This window comes from Pseudophryne corroboree, chromosome 2, assembly GCF_028390025.1.
Source record: "Pseudophryne corroboree isolate aPseCor3 chromosome 2, aPseCor3.hap2, whole genome shotgun sequence".
Taxonomy (NCBI): domain Eukaryota; kingdom Metazoa; phylum Chordata; class Amphibia; order Anura; family Myobatrachidae; genus Pseudophryne; species Pseudophryne corroboree.
The window spans coordinates 1,010,552,283-1,010,579,721 of NC_086445.1; the positions used below are offsets into that span (position 1 = coordinate 1,010,552,283).

Here is a 27,439-nt window from a genome sequence, read left to right on the forward strand (position 1 = left end):
ACCTACTAATCAGTGGCTACGGATTACTGCCCTTTTCTGGTCCCTAATATCTCTACTGGAAGCTTATACCTGCTGCCAGTCACCCAAAACAGGTGTAGCCTCACAAAAAGTCCACTGAAGTCTGTGTTATCCCAAAGCGCTAACACTACATGGGGTATTAGAGCAGGAAAACTTTGCTTGCAGTATTTCTGCTCCTGCCCCATGGAGGTGGAGCCAAAGAATAAATCATAAGCAAGGTTTTACCTGCATGAGACTGCAGAATAGGCAGGGCCCAACCCCACCCCTCCTCACATTCCGCTCTCTCCCTGCAGCCCCCACATCTTACCATTCTGGGGGCTGGTTCAGGGAGAAGGAAGCAGGCCATCAGGTGGCGCCCCTCAGTATGACCGCAGCAGGCTGGCACCACAGCAGCAGCACAGGTAAGGAGTCCCGAGCAGACAGCTACAGAGGGACAACACTGGCAGTATTTCAAATTTGGAGCTGGCCGCGATCCAATCAGAGCCCAGCGGCCTCTCTTGACTAGCTGCTGGTCTGCGAGCTCTGATTGGCTTGTGGCCGGCTCCAAATTCAAAATGCTGCCAGCGCTGTCCCTCTATAGTAGCCTGCGGTGTACTCCACTCCACACCACCGCCATGGTCTCGGACCAGGACTGGAGTCCCAGCAGTCCCCCCCTGATGACAGCCCTGTGCACACTGCCTAAGGTTCCAACAGAACTGTACAGTTCACTGAATCTGCCTCTTAGTGTAATATTATGTCTGTCGTACTATTATAACTCAGTATTTACCATTGCCAGGGAGAGAAAAAAAGTGTCATGGAACAGATTCCTATTTTCTTGAGTTCCAAGAAACGCACATGTACTTAGGGGGTGATTCAGAGTTCATTGTAGCTAAGATCAGGCACACTGACATGCGGGGGGACGCCCAGCACAGGGCTAGCCCGCCCCGCATGTCAGTCCCTGCTCCCCCCCCCCCCCACACACACACAAGTACAAAAGCATCGCACAGCGGCGGCTGCGGGGTGTGACGTCACGCAGCCACTACGGCCTGCGAAGTCACGCAGCCGCTGCGGCCCGCCCCCCGCACGATCCAGCCACGCCTGTGCTGGCCGGACCGCACCCACAAAATGCAGCCAGACGACGCCGTTCTGCCACCTCCCGCCCAGCGAACGACTCTGCCTGTCAAACAGGCAGAGGCGATCGCTGGGCAACGGCATGCACACTTCTGCCCTGTGATAAACGGCAATGTGCGATCAGGTCAGAATGACCTCCTTAGTTCTATACGGACATCACAGAGCCCAGAAAATATCAACACAGGGAAGTATAGATACAGATCTATAGAAAAGGCTGATTGGAGTTGTACAGTGCAAATGCTACAGAATGATGGTGACCAGTGTTTGTAAATAGCAAGTGGATTTTATTTGAGAAAAAGACACTTTGTTGTCTATATTTCACTATATACTCAAAACAAAATAGCCAAGGAGGTGGATATATCATTATACGTATGACAAATACAGTAAAACATATATTAGACAATTGAATGACAAAGGCGGATTTGCCGCAAGTGATTATGGAACACAAAGCGATGAGGGTGGATATAGCATGCTCAGAGATCACAGGCCCGGCTGCTTTCGCTGTCGACAGTAGATGACAGACTGATGACAGATGACTGATGACAGAATTAGGGTAAATAAACCCCCCTGACATGCTCCTATAAAAGACACATGATCAAAATGCCATACTCGTTTGTCGGATTCACAACCAATCGTAATGATTCGTGACCACGAATGCGAGATATCAGACACCTAAACAGACCCTTATCAAGGGAGAAAACAGCGAACGCTATTCAACGTGTGACATATCAGCAGATTCCCTTTGATGCTATCTGCCAGCGGAGGGGAAAATATATTTCCTCTTCTCAGGAGAAGAAAACAAAATCTTGACAGGGCATCGCTATTCTCTAAAAATAAATCGTCTCATCCCAGGCTACAGTGAACAAAGCAATCATCATGACTTATTCATTCATTCTCGTCTCCTGAAATAGCCTAAAGCGCCCCAAATTCTGCCGGTGGGTGGCTGGAACCATCAGGGAGACAGGAGGAATAATAACCTAATGAATGTACCTATGTTCCACACCCTTTGATGTTAGTTACTAGGGAACTGGAACTGTCAGACTGCTAACTAGTGGTGGCAATGCCCAATATTCATCACACCCCGCTCCCTAGTCACCAGAGACCTGGCCATGAATAGGTGACACTTACACAGGATGTGATGGCACCTAATAATGTCCGCATCAAGATGCTTGTTTAAAAGTTGTGTGCGGGAGAAGCAGGTTTGTAAATGTTTGTAAACATACTATGGCCCAGATTTATCAAGCCTAGGAGAGTGACAAATAACATGGTGATAAAGTACCAACCAATCAGCTCCTAACTGTCATTTTTCAAACACTGGGGCAGATGTATTAACCTGTAGAAGGCATAAGGAAGTGATAAACCAGTGATAAGTGCAAGGTGATAAACGCACCAGCCAATCAGCTCCTAACTGTTAATTTACGTAATGGAGCTGACTGGCTGGTGTGTTTATCACCTTGCACTTATCACTGGTTTATCACTTCCTTATGCCTTCTCCAGGTTAATACATCTGCCCCACAGCCTGTAACATGGCAGTTAGGAGCTGATTGTTTGGTACTTTATCACTGTGCAATTTATAACTCTCTGAGGCTTGATAAATCTGGGCCATAGGCTAACTATGAGCATACAGAAGCCCTGCTGTTGCACTATTGCAAGGTACTTACATACACACATAGGGCGGCATGATTCAGAGATGTACTGTATGCGCTGCTAATGTCCGATGCAGTGCAGCAATGCTTTGTTACTGCGCATGCATGTGTCCTGATTGGGTCCATACAGTGGGCCGAATTCAGATTTGTACATAAGACCGATGGTGTGGGGATGCGCAGGCACAAGACCCGCTCTCTTACGATATTGCTCGCAGCCCCCCGTCAGCTGCAGCATAATTGGCGTGCTGCAGAATTTTGTCACCCCAGGGTCTGCGTCGCTGGCGACACACTTCCTGGAACCAGGTGCCCGGATCTCACGGGCAGCCTGAGTAAGCTTCAGCTTATGCAGGCTGACTGGTTCCTAAAAACGGGTGGTCTTCAGGTTGCCGAATGTCGGGATCCCGGCGCACAGTATACCGGCGCCGGAATCCCGACACACCGACAGATATTCTCCCTCGTGGGGGTCCACGACCCCCCTGGAGGGAGAATAAATAGTGTGGCGCGCCACCGTGCCCACGGCGTGGCGAGCGCAGCGAGCCCACAAGGGGCTCATTTGCGCTCGCCACGCTGTCGGTATGCCGGCGGTCGGGCTCCCGGCGCCGGTATGCTGGTCGCCGGGAGCCCGGCATACCATACTACACCCCTAAAAACATCCCCAGACGCATCACTCGGAGCCTCACTAATGCAAACAGGAAGCGTCTGTGTCCTGCAGTCCTTCTCCTACAGGCGCCTCCGGCTGCATTTGAAGTTTAGTTACACGGAATTGCACAACCGCTCCCTAGCAGCTGTGCCATTCCATACAAACATGACTTAGGCCCAGAGACGCAGTTGTGATTAAAGTTAATTATAAATGCAACGGGCATTCCTGGGCGGTAACGGAAAGGTGTCTTAGCGCTCGCACAGAGATGGTCCGTCTTATGTGCGTATTATAAGACGTGGTGGTGAAAGTGGTTGCAAACACGAATGCTAGACTGCGGACATAGGAGCCCATACTCTGACATAGGGCTGCTGCAAGTTTCAATGGTGCGACTGATGGTAGAAGAGCCTAAGGACGCGCCAAGCGGTATTACTGCGTGGTATCCGGACTTCAGGTCGACACTAAAAAGGTTGACACCAATTGGTTAACACCTGCAATAGGTCGACATGGAAAAAAATAAGAATTTAAACCTACCGGTAAATCTTTTTCTCGTAGTCCGTAGAGGATGCTGGGGACTCCGTAAGGACCATGGGGATAGACGGGCTCCGCAGGAGACATGGGCACTTTAAGAAAGACTTTGGATCTGGGTGTGCACTGGCTCCTCCCTCTATGCCCCTCCTCCAGACCTCAGTTAGAGAAACTGTGCCCAGAGGAGACGGACAGTACGAGGAAAGGATTTTAGTTAATCCAAGGGCAAGATTCATACCAGCCCACACCATTCACACCGTATAACTTGTGATATACTATCTAGTTAACAGTATGAAAAAACAACATAGCATCGGTCCAAAACCGATAATACTATAACATAACCCTTATGTAAGCAATAACTATATACAAGTCTTGCAGAAGTAGTCCGCACTTGGGACGGGCGCCCAGCATCCTCTACGGACTACGAGAAAAAGATTTACCGGTAGGTTTAAAATCTTATTTTCTCTAACGTCCTAGAGGATGCTGGGGACTCCGTAAGGACCATGGGGATTATACCAAAGCTCCCAAACGGGCGGGAGAGTGCGGATGACTCTGCAGCACCGACTGAGCAAACGCAAGGTCCTCCTCAGCCAGGGTATCAAACTTATAGAACTTTGCAAAGGTGTTTGACCCCGACCAAGTAGCAGCTCGGCACAGCTGTAGTGCCGAGACCCCTCGGGCAGACGCCCAAGAAGAGCCCACCTTCCTTGTGGAATGGGCCTTGACCGATTTTGGTAACGACAATCCTGCCGTAGAATGCGCCTGCTGAATCGTTTTACAGAACCAGCGAGCAATATTCTGCTTTGAAGCAGGAGCGCCAACCTTGTTGGCTGCATACAGGACAAACAGGGCTTCTGTCTTCCTTACTCTAGCCCAGGCATTCCCAACCACGGTCCTCAAGGCACACTAACAGTGCAGGTTTTAATGATATCCAGGCTTCAGCACAGGTGACCTTATTAGTAGCTCAGTTATTTTGATGTAACCATCTGTGCTGCAGCCTGGATATTACTAAAACCTGCACTGTTGGTGTGCCTTGAGGACCGTGGTTGGGAATGCCTGCTCTAGCCGTTCTGGCCACGTAAATTTTCAAAGCCCTGACCACATCAAGGGACTTGGAATCCTCCAAGTCACGCGTAGCCACAGGCACGACAATAGGTTGGTTCATATGAAAAGATGATACCACTTTTGGCAGGAATTGAGGATGGGTCCGCAATTCCGCTCTATCCATATGGAAAACCAGATAGGGGCTTTTATGTGATAAAGCCGCTAATTCCGAAACTCGCCTAGCCGAAGCCAAGGCTAACAACATGACCACCTTCCAAGTGAGATATTTCAACTTCACCGTTTTAAGTGGTTCAAACCAATGTGACTTAAGGAAACTTAACACCACGTTAAGGTCCCAAGGTGCCACCTGAGGTACAAAAGGAGGCTGAATATGCAGTACTCCCTTCACAAAAGTCTGTACTTCTGGGAGAGAGGCCAATTCCTTTTGAAAGAAAATGGATAAGGCCGAAATCTGAACCTTAATAGATCCTAATTTTAGGCCCAAATTCACTCCAGTTTGTAGGAAGTGAAGAAAACGGCCTAGATGGAATACTTACGCAGGAGCATTCCTGGCCTCACACCAAGAAACATATTTTCGCCATATTCGGTGATAATGTTTTGATGTCACGTCCTTCCTAGCCTTTATTAGCGTAGGAATGACCTCATCCGGAATACCTTTTTCCGCTAGGATCCGGCGTTCAACCGCCATGCCGTCAAACGCAGCCGCGGTAAGTCTTGGAACAGACAGGGCCCCTGTTGCAACAGGTCCTGTCTTAGAGGAAGAGGCCACGGATCTTCTGTGAGCATTTCTTGCAGATCCGGATACCAGGTCCTTCGTGGCCAATCTGGAACAATGAGGATTGTTCTCACTCCTCTTTTTCTTATTATTCTCAACACCTTGGGTATGAGAGGAAGAAGAGGAAATACATAGACCGACCGGAACACCCATGGTGTCACTAGGGCGTCCACAGCTACCGCCTGAGGGTCTCTTGACCTGGCGCAATACCTTTGCAGCTTTTTGTTGAGACGGGACGCCATCATGTCTATTTGGGGCAGTCCCCACTGACTCGCAATCTGCGCGAAGACTTCCTGATGAAGTCCCCACTCTCCCGGATGTAGGTCGTGTCTGCTGAGGAAGTCTGCTTCCCAGTTGTCCACTCCCGGAATGAACACTGCTGACAGTGCGCTTACATGATTCTCCGCCCGGCGAAGAATTCTGGTGGCTTCCGCCATCGCCACTCTGCTCCTTGTGCCGCCTTGGCGGTTTACATGAGCTACTGCGGTGACGTTGTCTGACTGGATCAGAACTGGTTGGTCGCGAAGTAATGCCTCCGCTTGACGTAGGGCGTTGTATATGGCCCTCAGTTCCAGGATGTTGATGTGGAGACAAGTCTCTTGACTTGACCAAAGACCTTGGAAATATCTTCCCTGTGTGACTGCTCCCCAACCTCGGAGGCTCGTGTCCGTGGTCACCAGGATCCAGTCCTGAATGCCGAACCTGCGGCCCTCTAGGAGGTGAGCACTCTGCAGCCACCACAGGAGAGATACCCTGGCTCTGGGGGACAGGGTGATCCGCTGATGAATTTGTAGATGTGACCCAGACCACTTGTCCAGTAGGTCCCATTGGAAAGTCCTTGCATGGAACCTGCCGAAGGGGATGGCTTCGTATGTCGCCACCATCTTTCCCAGGACTTGAGTGCAATGATGTACTGACACTTGTTTCGGCTTCAACAGGTTCTTGACTAGAGTCATGAGTTCCTGCGCTTTTTCTATCGGAAGAAAAACCCTTTTCTGGTCTGTGTCCAGAATCATGCCCAAGAAGGTCAGGTGCGACTTTGGAATATTGAGAATCCAGCCGTGTTGCTGTAACACCTTCAGTGAAAGTGATACGCTGTTCAGCAACTTCTCCCGTGATCTCGCTTTTATGAGGAGATCGTCCAAGTATGGGATAATTGTGACACCCTGCTTGCGCAGGAGCACCATCATTTCCGCCATTACCTTGGTGAAAATCCTCGGGGCCGTGGAAAGCCCAAACGGCAACGTCTGAAATTGGTAATGACAATCCTGTACCACAAACCTCAGGTACGCCTGATGAGGAGGATATATGGGAACATGCAGGTATGCATCCTTTATGTCCAGAGATACCATAAAATCTCCCCCTTCCAGGCTGGCGATGACCGCTCTGAGTGATTCCATTTTGAACTTGAACCGTTTTAAGTAAAGGTTCAGGGATTTTAAATTCAAAATGGGTCTGATCGAACCGTCCGGTTTCGGGACCACAAACAGTTGAGTAGTATCCCTTCCCTCTTTGAAGCAGGGGAACCTCGACCACCACTTGTTGAAGACACAATTTGTGAATCGCATGTAACACTAACTCCCTTTCTAGGGGAGAAGTCGGTAGCGCCGATTTGAAAAACCGGCGAGGGGGCACCTCTTCGAATTCCAGCTTGTATCCCTGAGAAACAATTTCTATTGCCCAGGGATCCACCTGTGAGTGAACCCAGATGTGGATGAAAAGTCAAAGATGTGCCCCCACTGGAGCGGACTCCCTCAGGGGAGCCCCAGCGTCATGCGGTGGATTTTGCACCAGTCGGGGAGGACTTCTGTTCCTTGGAACTAGCTGTGTTGTGCAGCTTTTTCCCTCTGCCCTTACCTCTGGCAAGAAAGGACGAACCACGTACTCTTTTGCTTTTATTTGAGCGAAAGGACTGCATTTGATAATGAGGCACTTTCTTAGGTTGTGAGGGAATATAAGGCAAAAAAATCGATTTACCTGCCGTAGCTGTGGAGACCAGGTCCGAGAGGCCTTCTCCAAATAATTCCTCACCCTTGTAAGGCAAAAACTCCATATGCCTCTTTGAGTCGGCATCACCTGTCCACTGTCGGGTCCATAAGACTCGCCTAGCAGAAATAGACATAGCGTTTATTCTGGAACCCAGTAAACTAATGTCTCTTTGAGCATCCCTCATATATAAGACAGCATCTTTTATATACCCTAGGGTCATTAAAATGGTATCCTTATCTAGGGTCTCAATTTCCGCTGATAAGGAATCTGTCCATGCTGCTACAGCACTACAAACCCAGGCCGACGCAATTGCCAGCCTGAGTATCGTACCAGAATGTGTGTAAATGGACTTCAAGGTAACCTCCTGCTTGCGGTCAGCAGGATCCTTGAGGGTAGCCGTATCTTGGGATAGCAGCGCTATCTTTTTTGATAAGCGTGTCAATGCTTTGTCTACCCTAGGGGAGGATTCCCACCGTATTCTGTCCTTTGGCGGGAAAGGATACGCCATAAGAATCCTTTTGGGAATCTGCAGTTTTTTGTCTGGATATTCCCAAGCTTTTTCGCATAATTCGTTCAGCTCATGTGAGGATGGAAAGGTGACCTCAGGCTTCTTTCCTTTATACATGTGTACCCTCGTGTCAGGGACAGGGGGTTCCTCTGTGATATGCAAAACATCTTTTATTGCAATAATCATATATCGAATACATTTAGCCACTTTTGGCTGTAATTTTGCATCATCGTAGTCGACACTGGAGTCTGAATCCGTGTCGGTATCTGTGTCAACTATTTGGGATAGTGGGCGCTTCAGAGACCTCGAAGGTCCCGGCGACATTGGGACAGACATGGTTTGACTCCCTGACTGTTCCCTAGCCTCAGCTTTGTCTAATCTTTTGTGCAATAAATTTACATTAGCACTCAAAACATTCCACATATCCATCCAGTCAGGTGTCGGCGATGCCGACGGAGACCTTACATTCATACACTCCCCCTCCTCCTTAGGTGAGCCTTCAACCTCAGACATGTCGACACACGCGTACCAACACACCACACACACACAGGGAAGCTCTTTTCTGAAGACAGGTTCCCCACCAGGCCCTTTGGAGACAGAGAGAGAGTATGCCAGCACACACCCCAGCGCTATATGACCCAGGAAAAACACAGAATGTTTACCCAGTAGCGCCTTTATGTATGTATATGCGCCAATTATGTGCCCCCCCCCCCCTCTTGAAAACCCTCTGTCACCGTGAGTAAGCAGGGGAGAGTCCGGGGAGCTTCCTCTCAGCGCTGTGCTGTGGAGAAAATGGCGCTGGTGAGTGCTGAGAGAGAAGCCCCGCCCCCTCGGCGGCGGGCTTCTGTCCCACTCAAAATTCTTAAAAACATGGCGGGGGCTCTTTATATACATGTACAGTGCCCAGCTGTACATGTATATATGTACTTTTGCCACAGGAGAGGTTTATATTGCTGCCCAGGGCGCCCCCCCTGCGCCCTTACAGTGACAGATGTGTGTGAGGTGAATGGGAGCAATGGCGCACAGCTTCACTGCTGTGCGTTACCTCTATGAAGATCAAGATGTCTTCTGCCGCCTCTGAAGTCTTCTTTTCTTCTCATACTCACCAGGCTTCTATCTTCCGGCTCTGCGAGGAGGACGGCGGCGCGGCTCTGGGACGGACGGCGAGGGTGAGACCTGCGTACCGATCCCTCTGGAGCTAATGGTGTCCAGTAGCCTAAGAAACAGAGCCTTGAAACTCAGAGAAGTAGGGCTGTTTCTCTCTCCTCAGTCCCTCGATGCAGGGAGTCTGTTGCCAGCAGGCTCCCTGAAAATAAAAAACCTAACTAAAATACTTTCTGACAGGAAACTCAGGAGCGCTCCCTGAAAGCACCCAGTCTCCACTGGGCACAGTATCAAACTGAGGTCTGGTGGAGGGGCATAGAGGGAGGAGCCAGTGCACACCCAGATCCAAAAGTATTTCTTAAAGTGCCCATGTCTCCTGCGGAGCCCGTCTATCCCCATGGTCCTTACGGAGTCCCCAGCATCCTCTAGGACGTTAGAGAAAGGTCGATATGAGTTTTTCACTTTTTTTTCATTTTTTTTAACTTCTTAATACTTTACAGTCCACGTGGACTACAATTGGGAACGGTAACCTGCCCGAAGCTCGCGAGCCATAAAAAACTTGTATCGACCTTTTGTCCATGTCGACCTGTGTGTTGACCTAAGGTGTGTCGACCTTTTTGGTGTCAACCAAAAAGTCCCATACCCTTACGGCGTATATGGACGCTGACAGTCGGCATCTCAATCCATGCACATTGGACACACGGGCGTACACCGGGGAAAGGTTTTGTAGCGGCATCTGCATCAGCAGCAGACGGGTAACTGCCAATAGATGCTGCTGCAGGCAACTCTGAACCAGGCCCGTAGTATATTTGATTTTAGATATAAATATTTGCACAAAATAATTCCCCATATTCTATTTAAACAGTGGTGACATGCCTTCTGCAGCCCGGATACAGCAGCGGAGAAAGCCGTGGGTCAACGCCTTTTGTTTATTTAAGTAAGATGTATATATTTTTTAAATGAATACATTTTTGTGGTCACTTCCCACGCACCCTAGTTTAGCTCTCGTGATCCAACGTGTGTCAGGTGATTCCCCAGGCGTGCTTTGGTGAAAGGCTTACATGTAAATGCCCGTATGCAGGTAAGCATATTTTACGTTTGTCATAGCAATGTGTAACAAGTGTTAGCGTAGGACAATCACCCTCATACACATACGCAGGCAAAGTGGAAGTTGGAAAGAGAAAGAGGAATGGGACACGTTTCCCTATTTCATGGTCACAGTTCGGGATGTCCCCTTCTGGGCTGCAGCAGGGGAGCCGTGCAGAGTCCTATTGGATGCGCTGACAGAGGCGTCATCATCAACAGATGCTCAGCGGCCAAATGCAGCAAAGTCTGTAACGCAGGCTGACGGCAGGAAAGCTGACACGCAACACCGAGAGGAAACACAGCAACAAAGCTAGATCTAAAGGATGAAAACCTAAGTCACACCAATAAACCCAAGTGGTCAGCTATTAGTTCTCATTCCTACAACAGAGAATAAGCTCTTAGCTCTCCGCTACACTATGAGGTCATCGAGAGTGTGGGGTGCAGTGAAAGCTCGGCAGCCGGATCGGGACTCCCTGGCTAGATGAGGAACAGGCCTGTTTATGGTTATCGGTCTACTGGGCAATGCCATTAAAGCAATTAGAGACTCAGACGTCCCACCTGTAATGGGGTCTGTGTGACAGAGCAGGACTCTATCACGTAGCCTGTCCTAGGACATCTCAGTAGCGGATCTTGCTACGGGCAAGCAGGATTTCTGCCCGGGGCGCTGCCTTCCGGAGGGCGCTGCGGCAAGATCCGCTACTGGTGCCAGTGCTGTGCGCGATGAAGTCATAGCGCACCCGCACTGCATTGTGTGAGCGGCACATAGACGCTAGAGGTCATAATTGACCTCTAGTGTCTATGCGGTGCTATCGGAGAGACGTCATGACGTCTCTCCCATAGATCCGAGGAGCGGCGCCGGCGGCTGGAGACGGAGGGCAGCAGCGGTCGGGAAGCAGGAGCGGGGATGGTAAGTATTAATTAATTTTTATTTTATTTTTTTGTAAGCGGCGCCACTAGGGGGCACAACTCTACAGGGGGCACAGTACTGGGGGCAATACTACTGGGGGCACAGTACTGGGGGCAATACTACTGGGGCACAACACTACTGGGGGCAATACTACTGTGGGCACAGCACTGGGGGCACAACTACTGAGGGTACAGCTCCAGGGGGCATAACTGACCTCGCCCCTTCTCCATGAAGCCACGCCCCTATGTTTTCGCCCTGGGCGCCACAAGGTCTAAATCCGGCCCTGGGACATCTATGCTTAACCTGAGAGCGGATTCCTACAGGAGAAAGCAGTAGAGCTGACAAAGCCTCAGCGGCCGGTGTTACAAGATGGATTTCCTGATGGCATCAACATGTAAATACATACAATGGTTCCAGCTGGCCGGGACATTACAGGGGTTAGAACAAGGAATGACTGGTGCTGGACAGATCAGGATAGGGGAGTTACACCCATCCAGTGCGCTTACGGTGACATTTGGAGCAGACAGGTCCTCCTCTTGCCCCGCGGTCATGGTCCGCCGCAGCTGGTTATTCTCTAGAAACGTTCTAACACAACAGCCCTCAATGCACGAGCCACAACACGTGAAAGATCGGCAATCTCATCAAAGTCCTAGTAATAAAACATGCCAGGACATTGCTGCGTCGCTGACGCTATAGGTTACCTCGGATAGAGCTCCCTCCGTTGTCTCCAGGTATCCAGGACAGGGTGATGGATGAGGAGGTGCTTTTGGACACAGTGAGCCGCGGCTGGTCAGGAGGCACTAGAGAAAATAAAATGTCACTGGTTAATTTACCACAATGCATCGGTCTTGTCACTTACATCTCATCAAAGACATGTCCAGTCATTTCACAGATTGTCTGGAAAAATAAACCTGGCAGCATGTAACACAGGAGCGTAGCACCCAGCGCACAGCGCAAGCCTTGGCAGCCCGTCAGACCAGCTGCGGGAGGCGGTTATAGATCTTATCAGCGCTAGTGTGACAAGACGCTGTGCTTACAGTGCTGGCAGGAGGATCAGATACCCGCCATGCTCCTATGGCTGATATACCCAGACAGCACCAGTTTATCTTTGTCCCAGGGGTCAGTGTTCCAAGGGTCCCCAGAGCTCCGTGCTGACATTTGCATATATCATCCCATGGTTTTCAAACTTGGTCCTCGGGATCCCAAACAGCGAAGCGAATGTGTCACATTTTAAAGATCCACAGGTGACCTGGAAAACATGACCTGTTTGGAGTCTTGAGACCTGACCTTCAGAACCACTGCATTATCCTACATACAGTGTCCAAATAACAATATAGAAATGACAGGGATACTGTAATTAGCGTATCTGTGAGGTTCCAGATAATAAAAGTGTGTGGAGTTTGTATATTCTCCCTGTGCTTGCGTGGGTTTCCTCTGGGTGCTCCGGTTTCCTCCCACAATCCAAAAATATACTGGTGGGTTAACTGGCTCCCTACAAATTAACCTTAGCGTGAATGTGTGTGTGTGTATACGTGTGGTAGGGAATATAGATTGTAAGCTCCACTGGGGCAGGGACTGATGTGAATGGCCAAATACTCTCTGTAAAACGCTGTGGAATATGTGTGCGCTATATAAATAACTGGTAATAAATCATAATATATAATATTATTACCCCATCTGTGTCACCCCTGTCTGCCCCTCCCCTTTAGAATGTAAGCTCTCACGAGCAGGGCCCTCTTCCCTCATGTGCTTATCCTTTTCTTACTTTAATAATCCTCAACTGCCCAAATCACACAGTTTTTTGGCCACCTTGAAACTTATCTCCATGTCGTCTACTGGTGTAGTATTGCTTAGTTACCCTGTACTTGTCCTATATTGTCTTCAAGTGTAAGTTGCTGTTTTCCTGTTTTGACTATGTACATATGTACTCTGTAATTGGGCGCTGCGGAACCCTTGTGGCACCATATAAATAAAGGATAATAATAATAATAAAAGGTTATAGGTCAAAATATTTAACATTTCACCATAAGGTATACAAGTACATGACATAAGGCGCCACAAAAGAATCTATTTCAGCATACTCATTGGTCCCTAATGTGTAAATAACGATAGTAAGTGGCAATACACTGTAACGGGGATCGGCGACGCACCAAGCTGTGGCTTTGCAGTCAGTGTAACACTGAGAATGACAACGAGCAGGAAAGTTACAGTACAGTGCACGTTCCAGGTTTCGTCTCCCCGCTCTCTCGGCCTATGACAGGAGAACACGGCCTGTCGCACAGATATAAAGAGATGGATGTTCAGAGCTCGGGATATCAGTATTTATAAGAGAGAGAGAATTGCTAGAACAAGGGGACACACTTTGGAACTGGAGAAAGACTGAAGGGTAACATTAGAACTTTTACAGAACGTGCATTTGATCCGTGGAAGGGCACAAATATATTCATCATCGCTGGAGACCGAAGGAGCATTAGACTTACCTGTAAGCTCTCCGCTACACATTGCGCAGCGAGGCTACTGTTCTATCACTGCGCGCAGACACACCTGTTAGAGTCTGCAGGACAATTACAGTCTCATACTACCCCAATACTAGGGGGGTCTATTCATGAAGCAGTGAAAAGTGTAGGGATATGAGCCAGTGGAGAAGTTGCCCATGGCAACCAATCAGCACTGAAGTAGCATTTATAATTTGCTTACTATACAATTGTACAGAGCAGCTGATTGGTTGCCATGGGCAACTTCTCCACAGGATCACTTCTCACCCCGAATCCCTCGCGGGTCATAGCTCTCACAACTACTACCCTATTTCTATGTTATCAACCTAAAAGGTTGGTCCCCTCCAGCTCCCAAGACGAGGGTTATGTCACAGACTGCAAGATCTCACCTCTCCTATAATATTTACTGCTAAGAATTAACTTACTACGAAAAATACAAACAAAATCAAAGTAAAAAAAACAACAGCATACAACAGAAGTAAAAACAAGGGGTCACCACCACGACACACACTTCTACAGATGTGTCCTCATACGCCCGGCATCTATACACCACACTGCGTGAGAAGCAAACACAACCGCTCTGAGAGGTGCAGCGTACCGTACTTTGCACTTTGAATCTTGCGTCGCCGACGCAGCAAAGCACCACTCACAGTGTGCCAGAGTTGCCGGGCTGCGACTTTAACCGCACAGTCAAAGTCATAGATGAAGCACAGCAAAACTTGCCCGTGGCCGCTGCTTTGTAGCACTTATACACTGTATACAGATTCAGACTCAGTTGCTCACAAATGTCACACATCAATCTGCTCATTGTAATGTAGTTTTGTTGCTTCCTATTGTTTTATTTACACAAATAAGAAGTACATTTTGAGCAAGAAAGACGCTCGGCGCAGCCAATACCCCCGGAACCTGGTACCCTGAGTAGAGCTACTTTTACCCAAGTTCCAGCAGGAGCCGGAGTCTGGGCCAGCAGTTATCCAGTGGCATATACTGTATTATTATATTAGGACAGCTATAACACCAGTTTGTATGAAAGTTTACTTTGAACAAATGAGGATTTATTTGGACGCCTGATAACTAATTATTATAGTTAACTGGCACCCGAATACCGATGCACAAAAACGAAGTACACTTTTCCCATGATTCCTTTCTCATTAGCATGTACTGCACTGTATAGATGGACTTTATTACATTTTAATATTTGTCGGTACTCTTATTGGTGTTTCTCATTATTACTCATCTGTGTGCGACTGAGTCTCTGAATCTGTACAGGAAGTGCTACAATGCAGCAGCAGCTTTTTTCCATGCCAAGTTCTGCTGTGCTTCATATACAGACTCAGTTGCACACAGATATCGTATATCAGATTAATCAGCACAGTCTCGTGATCAGATTAATCAGCACAGTCACGTGATCAGATTAATCAGCAGTGTCTTGTGATGTGACTAGGGCGCACAGGTGCGCCCTAGTCACCTCACTTTTTGGCTATAAAAGACACACAACGCTAGCAGGGTTGCATGAGACATGGGGGGGTCACTTGCGCCAGGCATCTTGGCTGAGAGGCGTATTGAGACTAGATGTATAAGGAAACACCCCTAGAGGCATCAGTATCGTCCGTAGCCTAAGTTTGAGCACCGGAGCGGCTTTGGGTATTATAAGATTGGCAGTTGTCTCCCTCCAGCATGGAAGCCCCTGGTGACAACTGCATAATAGATATAGACTATAGAGACGGCTCTGTGTTTGTGAACGGGAAGTTCTTTGCTGTGTGCACCTTCCTGAGCCAATAACGCTCCTTGTCACTGCCTCAGTCATTGTCTCTGACAGTGATGAAGAGCGCGGGGGGAATAAACAGCAGGGGTGTAGAGTCTATGCTGCCTTCTTCCCCCTGAAAACAGCTGGATTTCTAGGTGTGCAACATTCGCGGGGTTAAAGAGAACTTCTACCGTATTGTTAAGAACTGGGAGGTTTGTTTTTTGTCTGCGGCAGTCAATAAACCATCTTCCCCTGCGCACAGGCTCATTGCACTGCTTGCCAGCCAAGGTATAATGGGATATAACTCATACACTCCTAAGGAGCGGCGCCATTAGCGAGGAGTTTACAATGCACTATTGTACATTGTTTGCTGAGCTCACGAACCATAAATTTGGAATGAAGATGCATCTTCCGATACGGCCTGCGTTTCATACCGTAACACCAGCTCAATACATTGGTTAACAGGCTATGCTTCAGTTCACTGCTTACAGAATCAAAGTGTACCTGCCGTGCAGAGCTGAGGAATCTAACTTCAACAGTAAAGGGCCCTACACATTTACCGACTGGCCTCCGAGCTGCCCGACGGCTGATACGGCCGTCGGACGACCCGGCGGCAGGGGTGGGGTGAAGCTTCTTCACTCCCCCCCCGTCATCCGGCCCCATAGACCTGCATGCAAATATGGACGAGATTGTCCATATTGGCCTGCAGGTATGAACGAGCCGGCACCAACGATAAACGAGTACGGGGACGCGCATCGTTCATCGTTGGTGCCTTCACACTGAAAGATATGAACGATATCTCGTTCATTAGTGAACAAGAGCGTTCATATCTTTCAGTGGTATCGGTAAATGTGTAGGGCCTATAAGGCTTGATGTATCATTAGCAACATCAGGAGCAAACGTTGCTCACCCCAGGCTTCCAGTCACTGCGGGGTATATATATGAAGCCCTGGAGGGGTCCTCTCTCCAGCAGAAACGACTGCTATCCCCAAAGACAGGGCCTTTTGTTACCAATCACAGGTTACTAGCAATGGTTACTGTTGAGTATTGCCAGCGGTAGCCATGTCCAGCAATAATGCCACCTTGTTTTTACCCATGCTGGTACTGAGAGAACAAGGGATCTATTTACTAAGCCTTGGAGAGAGATAAAGTGGACGAAGATAAAGTACCAGACAACCAGCCGTCATTTATCAAACTCATCCTGTAATATGGAGGTTAGGACCTGATTGGCTGGCACGTTGGGGGTAATTCAGACTTGATGCCCCGCATGAGACCTGATGCCCCGTATGTCAGGTCCTGCCCCCCCTTCCTGCAGACATGCGAAAGCATCGCACGGCGGATATGCTTTCGAATGTTTCTATTAGCCCTCTGCCTACGCAGCCTAGCTGTGAAGGCAGACGGATACCCGCCATATTTTAGGTCGCTGCGGCTACGTGTGATGTCTTGCAGCCACCGCGACCCACCCCAGAAACGGTCCGGACACGTCTCCGTTTTTCAGGCCGCATCCCCTTAAAACGGAGCATCGACGTCCACAAAAGGCAGCGTCGACACCCCCCTGTTCCTGCCGCCTTAATAGGTCTTAAACTGCTTTCTGCGGCTGTTGCACAGGAGATCTCCCTATGTACCACATAGACCAGAGGTTCTCAAACTCGGTCCTGGGGGGCACACACAGTGCATGTTTTGCAGGTAACCCAGCAGGTGCACAGGTGTATTAATTACTCACTGACACATTTTAAAAGGTCCACAGGTGGAGCTAATTATTTCACTTGCGATTCTGTGAGGAGACCTGCAAAACATGCACTGTGTGGGGTCCTGAGGACCGAGTTTGAGAACCTCTGACATAGACCACGAGGACAGCAGTGGCACCTGTACTAGTGGTACCTTCTGCTGCACAGGAAGCGCATGGCCTCCCTGCATTAGCCTTAGAACGTATAAATACAATGAAGAGTCCCGGGAAGAATCCGCACACAATAAATGGAATCGCTGGGAACCTGCCACGCTCTGATTACCATATAAATAGTCTTTTTACGGCACAGGGAGAATCCATCTTCTCTACTTTATACCACTGCACATTAACCGCAAGTCATAAAGACTGACTTAGGAATCTGCAGCCGCTGAGGAGTGCGTGAGCTAAGCATTACTATTACTACAACAAATACATACAATGATATGTAGCTGTTAGTCTTTGAGGAATAAAACTTAAATAGTAACCGGTGATATTACAGGGGCACTTGAGGTTTTTCTTGGCACGAATCAGTATTTTTCAAAATGCAGTCTATCAATTATAAGAAGCAGCGACATTAGTAATGCAAGGACGGAACGACGGTGGAAACCTGAAGAAGGACACACACACACAATAACATTCTCATATCATAGGTGGTCATTCCGAGTTGATCGCTAGCTGCATTCATTCGCTGTGCAACAATGAGGCAAAAAAATGGCAGTTCTGCGCATGCGTACGCGGCGCAATGCGCACGCGCAATGTACTATTACAATGAACAATGTAGTTTCACACAAGGTCTAGCAAAGCTTTTCCGTCGCACTGCTGGCCGCACAGTGATTGATATGAAGTGGGCGTTTCTGGGTGTCAACTGACCGTTTTCAGGGAGTGTTCGAAAAAACGCAGGCGTGCCAGGAAAAACGCAGGCGTGGCTGAGCGAACGCAGGGCGTGTTTGTGACGTCAAAACAGGAACTGAACAGTCTGAAGTCATCGCAAGCGCTGAGTAGGTTTTGAGCTACTTTAAAACTGCACAGAATTTTTTTGCCGCCGCTCTGCGATCCTTTCGTTCGCACTTCTGCTAAGCTAAAATACACTCCCAGTGGGAGGCGGCATAGCGTTTGCACGGCTGCAAAAAACTGCTAGCGAGCGAGCAACTCTGAATGACCCCCTAGTCAATGAGATCGGACAAACATTGATGTATGTGTGTGGCATACAGGCAATGGGGCATAAAATGTGATAAATCTGGAAACGTCATGCATTTCTTACCTTGAACCTGCAGATTTAGCACAATCTCCTCTGTTCCCCAGCTGTTGGTGGCAATGCAGCTGTAATACCCAGAATCCTCTGCTTTCACCGTGCGGATGATAAAACTGCCGTTGCTGTAGACGCTTCTTCGCCCATCATTCATTACTAGACTGGGTGTCCCGTTACTACCTCACAGGAAACAAAAACCATACATTAAAGGAATTACAATCAACATCATTTGCTAATGAGGAATCACATTTGTTGGCATGCTTGGAATTATAGTGCACCAATCACAGGTGAGGCAGCCATTTTGTGTGCTGAACTGACTGATATTCCTGAGAATGCCGCTACAAGGGGCTGGTGAGATCAATGAGAAAGCAGCTTCATCAGTTCGCCAGGAACAGCGGCCGAGAGGCTTCAGTCTTATGAATATGGGTTCAGCACACAGATCACCTGCCACAGCTGTGAGTATTGTATATTGGTTTCCTTTCTTTTATTCATTAATTTCTGTATGTTATTTGAATAACACTTCCGGGAAAAAAGAACAACATATGTACTTTATTATCTGCCGATTTTAATACATTAAGATACACAAATTATTTCATTTTACTAATACTCGGAAGACAACCTTCTTGTGGTTCTCCAAGTACCAGCTTGTGGGGTAGGCTTGCTGGGACTTGTAGTACTGCTACAGAAAACAATATTCTTTTTTTTTTACACTATGGCTATCAGCCTCCCATCCGCCGCCCTTGGATGGGGGGGGGGGGCAGCCTCAGGCTTCACCCCTGGCCCTTGGGTGGCTGGAGGGGGGGACCCCTTGATTTAAGGGGTCCCCACTCCTCCAGGGTACCCCGGCCAGGGGTGACTAGTTGGTGATTTAATGCCAGGGCCGCAGGGACCTATATAAAAGTGTCCCCCGGCTGTGGCATTAACTCTCTGACTAGTGGAGCCCGCTGCTGGTGTTAAAAATACGGGGGACCCCTACGTCTTTTGTCCCCCGTATTTTTTGCACCAGGACCAGGCGCAGAGCCCGGTGCTGGTTGTTAAAATATGGGGGATCCCTAGTCAATTTTGTCCCTGTATTTTTACACCCAGGACCGGCTCAAAGAGCCCGAGGCTGGTTATGCTTAGGAGGGGGGACCACACGCAAATTTTTTGCCTGATTTTTAACCCTTTCACACCCCTTCCCACTGATAAACATGCACGGATCTCACTGATCCGTGCATGCCTATCAGAACACGGTAAAAAAAAAGCAGGTCTGTTTGAAAACTGCTTTTTTTTACGATTTGTACTTTTTCACGGCAGTGTTTGGCTATTGCCGGCAGTGATTGTGAATACGAATTTTTTGTAAATTACCGAGTTGTATAAAATAACAGGCGTGTTTGACCGATGGTGTATTCATTCGTATTTTTTTTCTTTAACTTCAAAAAAAATACAAATGCCCTCGTCACTGCCGAGAATTGAGTTTAGTAAATTCCCGAGATGACACTTTGATGAAAAAACACCAACTCAGTCAAAATCGGGAGCTTAGTAAATATACCCCCATGGACTGCAAAAAGCAAAATCTTCCCCTTTCTCTAATGGGCAAAACCATGGGGCTAATTCAGACCTGATTGCTGCTGTGCGTTTTCGCAGACGGTTGTCTTAGCCCTGCGATTGCCTCTACCTGGGCGGGAGGGCGGCATTTGGCCGCCGTTTAGGAGGCATGGCTCGGGCAACGCAGGCCAAGTACATGTGGTGAGGTAAATGGCTCAGAAGGCACTGGCTAGCACCAGAGCCAGATACATACACACAATATATGAGCCAAAGGGTTCATGTGGGTATTATACACAGGTGCAGCAGTATATACATGTGGGTATTATACACAGGTGCAGCAGTATATACATGTGGGCATTATACACAGGTGCAGCAGTATATACATGTGGGTATTATACACAGGTGCAGCAGTATATACATGTGGGTATTATACACAGGAGCAGCAGTATATACATGTGGGCATTATACACAGGTGCAGCAGTATATACATGTGGGTATTATACACAGGTGCAGCAGTATATACATGTGGCCATTATACACAGATGCAGCAGTATATACATGTGGGCATTATACACAGGTGAAGCAGTATGTACATGTGGGCATTATACACAGGTGCAGCAGTATGTACATGTGGGCATTATACACAGGTGCAGCAGTATATACATGTGGCCATTATACACAGATGCAGCAGTATATACATGTGGGTATTATACACAGGTGCAGCAGTATATACATGTGGCCATTATACACAGATGCAGCAGTATATACATGTGGGCATTATACACAGGTGAAGCAGTATGTACATGTGGGTATTATTATACACAGGTGCAGCAGTATGTACATGTGGGTATTGTACACAGGTGCAGCAGTATATACATGTGGGTATTATACACAGGTGCAGCAGTATGTACATGTGGGTATTATACACAGGTGCAGCAGTATGTACATGTGGGTATTATACACAGGTACAGCAGTATGTACATGTGGGCATTATACACAGGTGCAGCAGTATGTACATGTGGGCATTGTACACAGGTGAAGCAGTATGTACATGTGGGTATTATTATACACAGGTGCAGCAGTATGTACATGTGGGTATTGTACACAGGTGCAGCAGTATATACATGTAGGCATTATACACAGGTGCAGCAGTATATACATGTGGGTATTATACACAGGTGCAGCAGTATATACATGTGGGCATTATACACAGGTGCAGCAGTATGTACATGTGGGTATTATACACAGATGCAGCAGTATATACATGTGGGCATTATACACAGGTGCAGCAGTATATACATGTGGGTATTATACACAGGTGCAGCAGTATATACATGTGGGTATTATACACAGGTGCAGCAGTATGTACATGTGGGTATTATACACAGGTGCAGCAGTATGTACATGTGGGTATTATACACAGGTGTAGCAGTATATACATGTGGGTATTATACACAGGTGCAGCAGTATATACATGTGGGTCTTATGCACAGGTGCAGCAGTATAAACTCCTGGAAATTTTGTGAGTTTTGACCAGAGATGTGCGGTATAGGTAGGCATGGGGGGCACTGCCTCCCCTGTCACAGACTTTTTACCCCAGAGTTTTGGCTACATAAATGATTAGAATAATGCAAAGAAGATATTTCTAACATATTCTTTGTATTTTTTATATACTTTATACAGTCAAAACTCAGGCACAAACGTTAGTATGACAGGAAAGGACCTGCCTCACCCCACCGCACGTCACTGAGTCGCAGGCGTGCCCGGCCATTGGGGGGGTGGGCTGCGGCGGCTGCGTGACGTCAAACACAGCCGCTGCAACCCGGACAGCGACGAGTAGCTTCCTGCCAGTGCGCAGGAGCTGCGCTGGCTGGGAGTTACTCTTCCAGTACAAAAACATTGCCGCTGTGCGATGCTTTTTTACTTGTGCGGGAGGGGGGGGGGGGGGGGCTGACATGCGGGGCGGACTAGCCCTGTGCTGGACGTCCCCCGCGCATGTCTGAAGACTGATCGTAGATGTGCTAAATTTAATGTGCTAAATTTCAGGTCTTAATTAGGCCCCATGTGCATTGCAGGGGGGCAGATGTAACATGTGCAGAGAGAGTTAGATTTGGGTGGGTTGTGTTCAAACTGAAATGTAAATTGCAGTGTAAAAATAAAGCAGCCTGAATTTACCCTGCACAGAAACAATATAACCCACCCAAATCTCTGCAAATAAATCGCGACTGCCGCAGCTAGCGGCCAAGCCGACGGTTGGCACATCTGTATTTGGGGAGCTGAGCACAGCGATGAGGGAGGGCATGTTGGGAATCCACAAACGGAACATTTATTTTTTTGCATGCAGTGGACTAAGGGGGACATGTACTAAGCAGTGATAAAAGTGGAGAAGTGAGCCAGTGGAGAAGTTGCCCATGGCAACCAATCAGCTGCTCTGTATACATTTATAGTATGCAAATAATAAATATTACGTCAATGCTGATTGGTTGCCATGGGAAACTTCTCCACTGGCTCACTTCTCCACTTTTATCACTGCTTAGTACATTTCCCACTAAGGGTCTGATTCAGAGATGTATGCAAACCAAACGATTTGTGTACAGCGCCGATGGTTATTGATCTATGCACAAGCAGGACCAGCGCTGCATGTGTGCAGGTCAGTGGCCAGACTCAGCGCCCCCTAAGCCGCATCATGAAGACTACTACTGTTTGGTGGCAGGGCGGGGGTGGCAACTGTGAGCATTTTACATAACAGGGACGTCGGGACAGTTTTGTAGGCGTGCCAGGGCCTGTGTTTTCAAAGTAGATTTACTGGCCTCTGCTGCGTGGTTACACCAGGCATTCTGAGTAATCTAAGGGGTTACACAGACGTCCGGTGTACACGCAGATGATTCAATGCTACGCGTCTGGACGCAGCAGCAGATCAGAGAAACTGTCAGAAGGTGTCTATATACACCAGACGCCTCCTGCAGGCACTACCACAATTTAGCAAAGTGCATCAGCCCTGAAATACATCATTATTTAAGGTTACATAGACACTAATGTGAGATCTCCTGGGGAAGACGGCCGTCCTTTAATCTTCTCTGTCCATTTGAAGGTTATGAGAAAAGCACGAGTCTTTGTGTTCTCTTAAATAACATGTAGATGGCGCTATTCACGGTGTCAGAAGCTACGGCCCTGCATAAACCAACAACATCCTCATCAACCAGAGGTCCAGTACAGGAAAAGTCTCGGACAGACTGAGCCAATGAGAGTGCTCACTTTCTAAAGCAGGGATGGGGAACCTTAGGGCCCACCAGCTGTTGTTGAACTACACATCCCAGCAGGCCCTGCAACAGTTTTAGCATGGCCAAATAGCAAAACTGTAGCAAGGCACGCTGGTATGTGTAGTTCGACAACAGCTGCAGGGCCGAAGGTTCCCCATCCCTGTTCTAAGGCATGAAACAGCAAACGATGGGCGAGAAGACACATTCAGATGACACAGACCACCCATGAGGAGCGCTAGATGTAAATAAAGTATATGGGCAGCGTGTGCTCCCAGTAATTTGCTTGGACCATCTAAATGTTTTCCTTCAGTTATACTCATACTTGCCTACTCTCCCGGAATGGGCGGGAGGCTCCCGAAAATCGGGTGATCCTCCCGGCCCCCCGGAAGAGCAGACAAGTCTCCCGGTTTTTCAGTTTCCACCTGCCCGGCCGCCCACTTTGAGAGTAAAGTGGGCGGTCTGGACAGTAGATGACACGATTCTTGTTGAATCGCGTCATCATAGTCACGCCCCCTGCTGTAAAATGGCAGTTATAGCGGCATTACAGAGCGGAGGGCGTGATGTAGACAATGTGACGCTATAACCCCGCCCCCGTTCCGCCTCCTCCACGCGTCATTGTCCAGCCCAGCCCCTCCACTGAGCCGTCCTGGCAGCTCTCTCTCGGAGAGAGCTGCCAGAAAGTAGGCAGGTATGGTTATACTCCAAAAGGAATACGTCAGATGAATGAAAAACTATTCCAGGTTATGTAACTCTTATTACTGTGCCTTTCCAGCAGTTACTGAGCTACAATATGTTCTGTGTGCTGTATGAGCTGCGGCTTCGCTTACTTTGAGCAAGAGTTAAAAAAAAAAAAAAGTTGGTGCCAATTTAGATGCTGAATTGAGTTATTGGGGATTTCATTACTTTGAGCTGTATCCTAGAAAGTGATAAAGATTCATGACTGTGCACATTCCTCCTCTGTCTCCAGGAATACGCAGTAAGTGATACAGCTAATTTAGCATTTGGACTGGATATCTGCCATATGTCCCCCATCCATCATATTTGTAAAGTCATTCTTCAGCAGCAGCGTACCGCGGGGACAAATGAGCGTCTCCATCTGTCCCTACACCCGCAGCTGGCTTAGAGAAGACTGACATATAAATAATGTACTGCTACCGTGTTACTCCACAAGCATACAGTACTGTTGTAGCTGAATTTATACACAGGTGAACATTGCCTCAAAAATCACACCATTGCGGTTGTACCGGAGGATGTAAAGTGGTCTGTGTGCAAATCACCACAGGACTCTGGTGAGCTGCAGAAGTGTGTTTTTACTAGCTGCTAACATGCTGAAAAAATAAGATTTTACTCACCGGTAAATCTATTTCTCGTAGTCCGTAGTGGATGCTGGGACTCCGTAAGGACCATGGGGAATATCGGCTCCGCAGGAGACTGGGCACAACTAAAAGAAAGCTTTTGGTCTAACTGGTGTGCACTGGCTCCTCCCCCTATGACCCTCCTCCAGACCTCAGTTAGGATACTGTGCCCGGAAGAGCTGACACAATAAGGAAGGATTTTGAATCCCAGGTAAGACTCATACCAGCCACACCAATCACACCGTATAACTCGTGATACAATACCCAGTTAACAGTATGAACAATAACTGAGCCTCTCAACAGATGGCTCAACAATAACCCTTTAGTTAGGCAATAACTATATACAAGTATTGCAGAAAATCCGCACTTGGGATGGGCGCCCAGCATCCACTATGGACTACGAGAAATAGATTTACCGGTGAGTAAAATCTTATTTTCTCTGACGTCCTAAGTGGATGCTGGGACTCCGTAAGGACCATGGGGATTATACCAAAGCTCCCAAACGGGCGGGAGAGTGCGGATGACTCTGCAGCACCGAATGGGCAAACTCTAGGTCCTCCTCAGCCAGGGTATCAAACTTGTAGAATTTAGCAAATGTGTTTGACCCCGACCAAGTAGCTGCTCGGCAAAGTTGTAGAGCCGAGACCCCTCGGGCAGCCGCCCAAGAAGAGCCCACCTTCCTCGTGGAATGGGCTTTCACTGATTTAGGATGCGGCAGTCCAGCCGCAGAATGTGCAAGCTGAATCGTACAACAGATCCAGCGAGCAATAGTCTGCTTTGAAGCAGGTGCACCCAACTTGTTGGGCGCATGCAGGATAAATAGCGAGTCAGTCTTTCTGACTCCAGCTGTCCTGGAAACATAAATTTTCAGGGCCCTGACTACGTCCAACAACTAGGAAGCCTCCAAGTCTTTAGTAGCCGCAGGCACCACGATAGGTTGGTTCAAATGAAAGGCTGATACCACCTTAGGGAGAAACTGGGGACGAGTCCTCAATTCTGCCCTATCCATATGAAAAATCAGATAAGGGCTTTTACATGACAAAGCCGCCAATTCTGATACACGCCTGGCCGAAGCCAAGGCCAACAACATGACCACTTTCCACGTGAGATATTTCAATTCCACGGTTTTAAGTGGCTCAAACCAATGTGACTTTAGGAAATCCAACACCACGTTGAGATCCCAAGGTGTCACTGGAGGCACAAAAGGGGGCTGAATATGCAGCACTCCCTTAACAAAAGTCTGAACTTCAGGCAGTGAAGCCAGTTCTCTCTGGAAGAAAATCGATAGAGCCGAAATCTGGACCTTAATGGAACCCAATTTTAGGCCCATAGTCACCCCTGACTGTAGGAAGTGCAGGAAACGGCCCAGCTGAAATTCCTCCGTTGGGGCCTTCCTGGTCTCACACCATGCAACATATTTTCGCCAAATGCGGTGATAATGGTTCGCGGTCACTTCTTTCCTAGCTTTAATCAGCGTAGGAATGACTTCCTCCGGAATGCCCTTTTCCTTCAGGATCCGGTGTTCAACCGCCATGCCGTCAAACGTAGCCGCGGTAAGTCTTGGAACAGACAGGGCCCCTGCTGCAGCAGGTCCTGTCTGAGCGGCAGAGGCCATGGGTCCTCTGAGATCATTTCTTGAAGTTCCGGGTACCAAGCTCTTCTTGGCCAATCCGAAACAATGAGTATAGTTTTTACTCCTCTTCTCCTTATTATCCTCAGTACCTTTGGTATGAGAGGAAGAGGAGGGAACACATAAACCAACCGGTACACCCACGGTGTCACTAGAGCGTCCACAGCTATCGCCTGAGGGTCTTTTGACCTGGCGCAATATCTTTCTAGCTTTTTGTTTAGGCGGGACGCCATCATGTCCACCTGTGGCCTTTCCCAACGGTTTACAATCAGTTGGAAGACTTCTGGATGAAGTACCCACTCTCCCGGGTGGAGGTCGTGCCTGCTGAGGAAGTCTGCTTCCCAGTTGTCCACTCTCGGAATGAACACTGCTGACAGTGCTAACACGTGATTTTCCGCCCATCGGAGAATCCTTGTGGCTTCTGCCATCGCCGTCCTGCTTCTTGTGCCGCCCTGTCGGTTTACATGGGCGACTGCCGTGATGTTGTCTGACTGGATCAGTACCGACTGGTTTTGAAGCAGGGGTTTTGCCTGACTTAGGGCATTGAAAATGGCCCTCAGTTCCAGAATATTTATGTGTAGGGAAGTCTCCTGACTTGACCATAGTCCTTGGAAGTTTCTTCCCTGTGTGACTGCCCCCCAGCCTCGAAGGCTGGCATCCGTGGTCACCAGGACCCAGTCCTGTATGCCGAATCTGCGGCCTTCTTGAAGATGAGCACTTTGCAGCCACCACAGCAGAGACACCCTGGTCCTTGGAGACAGGGTTATCAGCCGATGCATCTGAAGATGCGATCCGGACCACTTGTCCAACAGGTCCCACTGAAAGGTTCTTGCATGGAACCTGCCGAATGGAATTGCTTCGTAGGAAGCTACCATTTTTCCCAGGACTCGCGTGCAGTGATGCACCGACACCCGTTTTGGTTTTAGGAGGCCTCTGACTAGAGATGACAGCTCCTTGGCCTTCTCCTCCGGGAGAAACACTTTTTTTCTGTTCTGTGTCCAGAACCATCCCCAGGAACAGTAGACGTGTCGTAGGGACCAGCTGTGACTTTGGAATATTTAGAATCCAGCCGTGCTG

At 48.4% G+C, this 27,439-nt stretch overlaps 1 protein-coding gene across 3 annotated transcripts in view; it reads right to left on the reverse strand.

Moving 5' to 3' along the window:
- DSCAM (DS cell adhesion molecule) overlaps window positions 1–27,439 on the reverse strand; it is a 796,975-nt gene that overhangs the window by 118,095 nt on the left and 651,441 nt on the right. For all 3 annotated transcript variants that reach the window (XM_063956595.1, XM_063956594.1, XM_063956596.1), the window contains 2 exons: window positions 18,603–18,766; window positions 12,075–12,173 (listed from right to left, as the gene is read on the reverse strand). In XM_063956595.1, the coding sequence (XP_063812665.1) occupies window positions 12,075–12,173; window positions 18,603–18,766 (263 nt within the window). The remainder of the gene's footprint in view (window positions 1–12,074; window positions 12,174–18,602; window positions 18,767–27,439) is intronic.